Source organism: Prunus mume, linkage group LG7 (assembly GCF_029339155.1).
Source record: "Prunus mume cultivar Tortuosa linkage group LG7, ASM2933915v1, whole genome shotgun sequence".
NCBI lineage: Eukaryota > Viridiplantae > Streptophyta > Magnoliopsida > Rosales > Rosaceae > Prunus > Prunus mume.
The window spans coordinates 16,835,515-16,844,520 of record NC_142704.1 but is presented as its reverse complement, the minus strand read 5'-3'; the positions used below and the strand labels follow the sequence as shown (position 1 = coordinate 16,844,520).

The following is a 9,006-nucleotide window of genomic DNA, read 5'->3' as shown; positions in this document are numbered from 1 at the left end:
ATTAATTAGATAAAGGTGGTTTCTTTAGCATGTGTGTTAATTTGATATTATTGGGTCATCATATCAAGATTGTAGTGCCTTTAAGTTAGTGTACATCTTGGCATGTAGCATGATGAAAATGATCCATAATACACATGATAGATAGATAAAAGATTAAGGAAAATTGTATCGTCTTACCTATAGTGAGTTGAGACTTACTCCTTTTAAATATGCTTCATGCTTCTCTCAATTTGATAACATTTATATATTGGTATGTCAGAGTGGCGGATATGTTCATGTACTTTAGACTTTAAGTTAAATCTCTCTCTCTCTCTCTCTCTCTCTCTCTCTTTCTATTAGTTTATTGCTGCTGTATGTTGATATTATTGTATGCTGCTGATTTTTGTATTGATAAATAATTAGGTGCTGATTTTTAAATATTAAAAGAAGGATGGACCAATTTGAGCAGTTGCCTAGTAATAGTAATGAAGTATGCTCTTCTTCCTCATCCGCTTCCGCTTCCGCATCATCACCATCACCTACTATACCAATAACCCAACCTCAAGCCCAAACACCTCGTCAACAAAGTGGTCTTCCACAATTACCTCCTTTAGAGACAAGAAAATCATCAAGAGAAAAATCGGAGGTGTGGGATCAGTTTGAGAAATATGATGATGTGGTTGAGACCGTGAAGAAGGATGGTAGCAAATCTTTGACAAGTAAAAAGAGAGCTAGGTGCAAGTATTGCTTTACTAGTTATGCCGCGGACCCCAATGTGAATGAGACGTCAAGTTTGAAGAAACATATTGAGTCTATATGTAAGAAATACCCTGGGAGTGTTGGAAAGGATAAAAGGCAAAAGACCTTGTCGTTTGACCAAGCACTTGGTGGTCTTTCAACAACCGGGCATACTAAAAAAGATTGGTTAAGGTCTTGTGTAGAAATGGTAGTGATGGATGAGTTGCCTTGCACAAAAGAATTTTGAACTTTTGTGTCATTGCTAACCACAAGGGAAACTCAATTGGTAAACTCCTCGAGACTTGTTTGCTTCGTTGGGATTTGAAGAAGATACTCACAATCAAGGTCGATAATGCTTCTTCAAACACAAACGCAATAGATTACTTGAAGTCAAAGATGGGTCATTGGAAGAATGGTAGTCTTGTATTGGAAGGAAAGTATATGCATGTGAGGTATTGTGCTCACATTGTCAATTTGATTGTTCAAGATGGCTTGAAAAAACTAGAGAAAAGCATATTGGCAATAAGGAATGCGGTTAGGTATGTAAGATCCTCTCCACAAAGGTTAGAGGAATTTAAAACATGTGTTTTGAAGGAGCGAATTAAATGCAAAGGGCTTGTAGTGTTGGATGTTCCAACTAGGTGGAATTCAACATATTTGATGTTGGATGCTGCTTTGAAGTTTGAAAAGGCCTTTGTAAGAATGGGAGAAGATGATGATGCCCCATTTGCTTCTTGGTTTGGTGAAGATGAACCGGTTGGGGAAGATGAGGGGATGGTTGCATCTCATAGGCCTAAAAAGAGGGTAGGGCCACCAACTAAAGAAGATTGGAACAATGCACTTACCTTTGTCAAATTTTTAAAGGTATTTTATGATATGACATTGAAGATGAGTGTTTCTTTGCATCCGGCTTCTCACACCACCTTTCATAATTTGATTGCAATTGAGGGTGAAATTGGTGATTTGTTCTTTGGAGAGCAATTACCAAGTGAAATTCACACCTCCACGGTTTTGAAAGATATGACATGTAGCATGAAGGTGAAATTTGAAAAGTATTGGGGTGACCTTGATAAAGTGAACCAACTTTTAATGGTAGCACTTGTTCTTGATCCTCGGTACAAATTGGGGAATTTGGAGTTTGCATTAAAGAGGAGGTTTGAAAACCCACAAGATGCTACTAAGAAGAAAAATAAAGTGAAAGAGCTTTTAATGAAGCTTTATGAGGAGTATGCTATCCCACCACCTCCTACTCAATGCACTAGTGCTAATGGTGATACTAGTTCTACTAGTAGTATTACTATAACAAGTTCTAGCAAAAAAGGAGGAGGAAAGCACCTTTGGGAAATGGAAGAAGGTTGGATAAAGAATCTCAAGCAAGTAACACCGTGATATTGGAGCATAAAGTTGATAGGTACTTAACCGACCCAATTGAAAAAATGGTTCCCAACTTCGATATTTTGAAGTGGTGGAAATTGAATGGGGTTAAATATCTGAGTTTGTCACTTATTGCAAAGGATGTGCTTGCTATTCCCGTATCAACAGTGGCTTCGGAATCATGCTTTAGCACGAGTGGTCGGACGATTAATTCATTCCGTGCTTCTTTAACTCCTAAGATTGTGGAGGCCTTAATTTGTTCTCAAAATTGGTTAAGGTCCGATGACATCTCCGTTATACAATATGAGCCAACCATTCAAGAAATGGATTTTTATGAATTCATTGAGTTGGGTATTTGTTTTTAGTTTTATGTGATTTAATGATGTATACTATTACTATATATATAGTTTGCATGTTTGTCTAATGTTTTAATGTGTTTACGTTTTTATTTGTAGATCTTGCAATTTTACTAGCACCTACCAACTCAAGTCCTTCTACGTTCCAGTGATCATTTAATATGTGAAGCCTTCATTAGTATTATGTTTTAATTTTTTGCTTATATTTCAAACTTCTAATTTGGTTTGTAATTTAATTATCAATTTTTACATTAGGTTGTATAATTCTTAAGATTATATGTTTAGATTGGATAACCATGTTTTGTATGTTTGGATTGTATGGCCACATTTTGTATTTGGAAGTTAAAATGCGTATGCTTGGCATGTAGAAATTATTTAAGTTGAGGTCAAATTTTTACAAGAATCTGAAACATGGCCGATCTTATATGCTACTGAAGCTCAACACAAATAGATTTTTTTTTCAAAAAAAAACCCTGCCCAAATCGGAAAATCGGACCGGGCAAGCCAATTCGATTTGGTCCGATTTTTCCACTGTTTTTACTAAAAATCGAACCGAACCAGATTGAATGAAGCATTGTCGATTTGATTATGGTTCGAGCTCTGCACCGGACCGAACCGGACTGTGCCCATTCCTTCAAATGACCAAAAAAAAAAAGGTAGTAAAGTAAAATTATCCTATACAAAATAAATTTTAAAAAAAAAAATAATAATAAAAAATAAAAAAATAATAAAAAAATAATAAAAAAAACATAAAAACTACGTCCATAATACAAATGTTGCAAAACGTCTGGGACCCTTTGTTCTTACCCAATATCCTAGTCACCAATTCACCAACGATCCAAGACGTCCACAAATGGATGCTTTGTCAGCCGTCGTTCTCTTCCCATACCCCAAATTTTGGTACAGCCCAAAGTCCCAACTTCTCATACTCACGGAGGAACACTGAACAAACAAGCATAACTCGGTTTTCCAGATCTCCCTCACTTCCTCCTAGTCGCAGACTCACAATGAATCACGCTCTTGCCATCATTTTCACCACCCTAAGTACCCACCCAACCCAACATCTCTTTTTTATCTGCTCCGTTCTGTTTCGTTACCGGGAAGATGTAGAAAAATGATAAGAGAATTGAAATAAGTTGTTTTGATCATAGTGTCTGGCTTATGAACATAGGCCTAGTACAACTATTTTTCTTATTTGGGTTTCCATTATTTGATCATATAACCCATTAAACGGATGATTAAGTTCTCAAACTAATGATGGAGCTTCTCAATCTTCAACCTTTTTCAGGCTTGCTCAAAATGGCAGTAGCTGAAGAGGAATTTTGCTCTGCTCCTTCAATCGTTGACTCGGGTTTGAACTCGAAGCATTTGTATTGGAAGGTCACCAATCCCACACTTTCTCCTTCTCATCTTCAAGGTCAGTATATAGAAATCTGTATTTTGCTTGCAAGTTGCAATTATATGTGAAGGTGGATTTTGTTGGTGATTATTAGTTTGTAGAGTAATCAGAAGCCTGGAGCTGGGTTGGTTTATCTTTAATCCCACAACATATGTTTGGTTGCTGCGGAGAGAGGAGAAGAAAAAAAAGTCCAATTTTGGCCAAAATTTTGCTTATAAAAAAAAAATGTTGAAAGTAAGAAAAAGTTCATGGGATGCTTTGGGACTGTGTAATTGCATGTTTGGTTTAAGTAGCAATCGGAGGGAGCTAAAAATGAGACTTGTTAAACTTCATTCTGTGTTACGTTTTCTATTTTGTTTCTTAATATTATTTACAACCAAAATGCAGCTAAGGGAAATTTAAATATTAGCTGAGGTTTATTTGGGTTCTTTCTTCTCAGACTTGCCAGGATTCACTCGTAGTGTTTACAAACGGGACCATGCTTTAATAACACCGGAAAGTCACGTCTTTAGTCCTTTACCTGAGTGGTACTTTCTACTCTGCATTATGATAAAAGTTCCTCTTCACTGCTGCAGTAATACAGATTGCTCTTCGTTATGATATATTGTTAGAATGGTTCTTCTTCACTGTTACAGGACCATGACATTGGGAGCCTATTTGATAACACCGGCTATGGGCTCACACTTTGTAATGTACCTTGCGAAGATGCAAGGTTGGATGCACTGTGCAATGGTTGTGTCATTCATATTACTACATGGAATTGGAATTTGTTAATTGACGTTTATTTTCTCCAATGTGCAGAAAACTCACTATCTGGACTCCCTCCATATGATGCTGAAAGGTGTGGGCATCTTCTTTTTCTCATTTTTTATTTTTGCTATAGGATACTTAAGTATAAGATTTCAGGATTTACTTCATAACTTTATTACTCTCTTATTATTTCCTACTAGCTAGGTTCATATTTGTGGTTCAGGGTGCTGTCACTCTCACTAATGTCTCTGGTATTAGCCACAAATTAACGGTAAGAAAGCTCGATATATTTTCATCATGAGATTGCGGGTTTTGGTGGATATTAAATTTGAATGACTCATTATTAATTTAGTACATTTGTCCTTTATTTTTCTTTTCATATATAAATCATGTTTATGTTTGGGTCACCTATTTTGCACATAATCGTATTTATTGTCACTTTTTAAAGTTACACATATTATCCATTTATAACATGTATATATATTTCGCAACTATCCTATTTCTTAATGTGCTTTTATAATATGTTGTGTTTCAAGTATCCTGTGTACGTTCTGTTTAACTCACCCACTCGGGGTTGTCTAATAACATTCCTTTAAAGAGATCACAGAAGTGAGGATCCATGTGAAAAAGAAAACTTTGGACGCTGATTGGTAGCAACAAGCATGAAGAGAAAGGTTAAAGGGTATGAAAGAGAGAATGAACAGAATGGAAAATGAGAGGGGAGAAAAGAGAGGATGGAGGAGAGAAGCTTTATAGAAATTGATCCAAACTTGATATATGAACATCTTAACACCACTTAATTTCTACACTTGATTAATTGATTTTTGGCATTAGGATTTATAAGTACAATGAAGGCAGCTAGAAGTCTGATATATTATTGAATTGTGTGAAAGTGAACATAAAAGTGTGTCATTATTTATCAACTTCTGCAACACCAATTACTAGTACTAGTAGGAATGTATTACATTGTTTTTATAGACAATATGAATGCTACAAGTATGCATTTATTGCACCAACCAAGGACTCTAGATATCTGATAGAATGCTACTTTGCTTCTAGTGCTTTTCGTAATGATGTTCCAAGTATTTTTCCTTTGTGGTAGAATAATGACATATCTAATTATCTGTGAGGAGGTGGTGCTCGGGCGAATTTTCATTAGAGGTGAAAAGAAGTCTGATTTCGTTCATATATGAAACACAGGTGGATTCATATGCTTATTTGCCTCCTAATGTTGATCATTCCCTCAAGTGTGATGGATCTGCCACTCTTGTGGTATTCGAAAGAAGGTTTGTCTCCCCATGCATTATGATTGCTTGATGAACACATAGTACACTCAAAATCAACCTTAATGGCACTAATGCTATTTCAAAAATTCAAATGGAGTGAAAAACTTCATCTGTCCTAGACAGTTTTCTTGATAATGAAACACTACTGAAACCAATAATATTTTTCTTAGGAGGTCACGATTTTACTCATCTCATTACCATTTCCTCACTTTCCAATTAACCATTATAATACTCTTCAAGTGGCTAAAGTGCTCTTTGATGCTTCCGTATAGGCATGCTTCTCTGGAAAACCAACCTACTGAGCAGATTGTAGGTTCAACAGACCAGCAGCCACTCTTGGAAACTCCAGGGGAGGTAAGTACTGGATTTTTCTGTAGGTTTGTTTTGATTTTGTACATCATTGCAATTTAAAATAAATTCAGAAAGAACCACCTATGGAATTACGTTGTGGATTTCTAGAATTCAATCCTTTAAACATGTTAGTGAGGAAATCTCTCCACCAGATATAATTTTCTTCTTCTTGCGAATTAGATTATTTATGTTTTTGAGAATTAAGTAATGCTTAACTGTACCTTGTGGATACACACTGACATTTAATATATACGTTCTTATTGTTTAACTTTAGTTGGGTCTGGTGATGATGATATATTTAAGACTTCATAGCCTTGTCTTTCACTAATTTTTTTACCCATTATTAGGTCTTTCAATTAAGGAAGCTTATTCCAACATCTATACCCTATGACTTCAATATCCATGTAAGTCATCATTTACTTATCTGTGTCCAATCTTTGTATTCATGCTCGCCACCCTCTCTAATAGTTTTCAGCATTTTTGGGACCTTGCCTGCAGATTATGGATTTCCAGCCTGGGGAATATCTTAATGTGAAGGTATTAGTCTGTTCCTTGCTGGTTAAGTTTATTGTTTTGTGTTCCATGATTCACATTCAGAAACTTTATTTTGGACTTTAAATTTTGTTTCTTTTGAATTGGAATTAGTTTAAGTTGAGGTATGCTGATCCTCTTGACTTTGGTTTGGTCACTCCTGGAAAGAAACATAAAAGTTATTGAAGCTTAACGCCATACTCATTTTGCCTTTGCTGGTGCTGGCTTTCTTTCTTTTTTCTTTAAAAAACAGTAATACTTCTTTCTCTTAATAACTATTGTTGAGTAACTGACTTGAAATTATCTGTTAAGGCTATCCTCAATATCCGAAGAGTTCTTTGTGATGACATATTTCTACCGCCCATTACTATTGGAATGTTTAGCTAATAAGCATGATATCTATTTTGTTGCTTGCCTCAACCAATCAAGAGAAGCGCTGGAATCAACAATTGCCCGCTAATGATTGAACCTACAATCACTTAGTGAGGAAGCCCTGAAGTTTTTGAAAAGAAACATTCAATTGACTTGTGAATCACTATTTAGTTTGTGAAAAGCTTTGTTGAAATCTTGTTGAAATTTGTTGTACTTGTAATATTTATTTGGGTCTCCAGCTTGAAAAGACTTTCCTGTCAAACATTGTAGGAGGTCCATTACAATCAGCATGGTTTGCTGCTTCTGGAGGGACAGGGTATTTATCGCTTAGGTGATAGCTGGTAAGCGTTCCATTCACTGTTGATACTGCATGAGATTTTACTTTCATTACTTGCTCGGCAATTTTGTAAGGTATGGTTATAATATTTATCATTTCATATGCTAGATGTGCATTAGAGTTTGTTACCATGCTTGCAAATGCAAATGGAATCATCAACGAAACTAAGAAAGTGAAAATCATCACAGAAATTGCACTTTTTGCTGAATAAATGAAAGAATATACTCCTCACATGACACATCCCTAAAAATCATACCCGTCAACTCTCCAGGTGGATCACTCTTTGTAAACAGTCCATCGAAAATAGTTGCCCATAATATCAACCATAGATTCTACTTCTTGTGCCTGAAATCAGTCCCTGAAAATTAGATGACGGCATATAAGTTTTGTACCCCTTACCAATCATAAAATTTCTGAGGAGCCATTTCTTCCTCTTCTAGAGTGCGGCAATCAAATGAATTGCTTGTTGCATTGGTTTTTCTTATCAGTTTCCAACTTATGACAGCATTCTACCTGCTGTTCTAAGTTTTGTACCCCTTACCAATCATAAAATTTCTGAGGAGCCATTTCTTCCTCTTCTTGAGTGTGGCAATCAAATGAATTGCTTGTTGCAGTGGTTTTTCTTATCAGTTTTCAACTTATGACAGCATTCTACCTGCTGTTCTAAGCTTACCTTTACCGATACTTTAATAAAGTCTATTCTCATTGCATCTTTTGATGACTATTCTGTAAATAGGTACCCTGTTCAAGCCGGTGATGCCATTTGGATGGCACCGTTTGTGCCTCAATGGTGAGTGAGGAAAGAAATGCATAATTATTGATTTCCATTTAATTTACAGAGAACTTTTTTCTTTCTATTTCCACGTTTTAATGTAACCAAAGCAAATAGATTTGTAATGCAATTTGTAACTTCTACAGGTATGCTGCATTGGGCAAAAGCCGGTCACGATATTTGCTGTACAAAGATGTGAATAGAAATCCACTGTAGTCACATATATCGTTAGGATGTCAATTTATACTGTTTATCAAGACAGATTTGTGTACTGGAAAGCAAATGGCAATCTTCCATAGCCTCTAACCTTTATACATTTATGGATTAGCTAGTAATTTTGATGTTGTCTATAGATGCATTTAGTTGTAACAGATAACCTGATACAGAAGACCCTTTCTGTGGTCTTACACTAGAAATTTCGGGGTGACAAAAACACTATGGAATTAGAATTGGAAAACGGGTAAGAACAATTCAACATTTAACCTGCATCACCATACAATACTGTTTTTGTCCCACACCACAATTATCTCTTGATCTTTCCAAAAATCTACCCTAATTCAACCATGCTATCAATGGTTTGTTTGTAAGTAATTCTGGGAGAGCAGAATCACTTATGGGGAGAAATATTTATGACGATAATCAAGTGGCCAAATGAGTTCCAATTTAGATGAAATTTTGCACGGATAATCTTTGACGGATTAAAATCCCCTACCCTACTTCTAGGCCTAGCTATAGGCAGCTATGGAATACCATGTCAGCAT

General features: G+C 35.8%; 1 protein-coding gene and 1 pseudogene across 1 annotated transcript; both read left to right on the top strand.

The window, feature by feature from the left end:
• Positions 1 to 1,404: 1,404 nt before the first annotated feature.
• On the top strand, positions 1,405 to 2,599 carry LOC148915613 (zinc finger BED domain-containing protein RICESLEEPER 2-like; annotated as a pseudogene).
• Positions 2,600 to 3,282: 683 nt separating this feature from the next.
• UGLYAH (ureidoglycine aminohydrolase) lies at positions 3,283 to 8,593 on the top strand. The gene is made up of 13 exons (XM_008246236.2): positions 3,283 to 3,491; positions 3,736 to 3,864; positions 4,286 to 4,373; positions 4,482 to 4,558; positions 4,648 to 4,687; positions 4,801 to 4,867; positions 5,797 to 5,882; positions 6,155 to 6,236; positions 6,581 to 6,637; positions 6,732 to 6,770; positions 7,407 to 7,477; positions 8,210 to 8,263; positions 8,392 to 8,593. The coding sequence occupies exons 1-13, from the start codon at positions 3,305 to 3,307 to the stop codon at positions 8,459 to 8,461; spliced, it is 1,047 nt and encodes a 348-aa protein (XP_008244458.2). The 5' UTR covers positions 3,283 to 3,304; the 3' UTR covers positions 8,462 to 8,593.
• The last annotated feature ends 413 nt before the right edge of the window (positions 8,594 to 9,006 follow it).

Coding starts and splice junctions, on each gene's coding strand:
- UGLYAH (XM_008246236.2), top strand. CDS start 3,305: ATGCTTTGTCAGCCGTCGTTCTCTTCCCATACCCCAAATTTTGGTACA. Junction 4,559..4,647: donor GTACCTTGCGAAGATGCAAG/GTTGGATGCACT, acceptor TCCAATGTGCAG/AAAACTCACTATCTGGACTC. Junction 6,237..6,580: donor TCTTGGAAACTCCAGGGGAG/GTAAGTACTGGA, acceptor ACCCATTATTAG/GTCTTTCAATTAAGGAAGCT.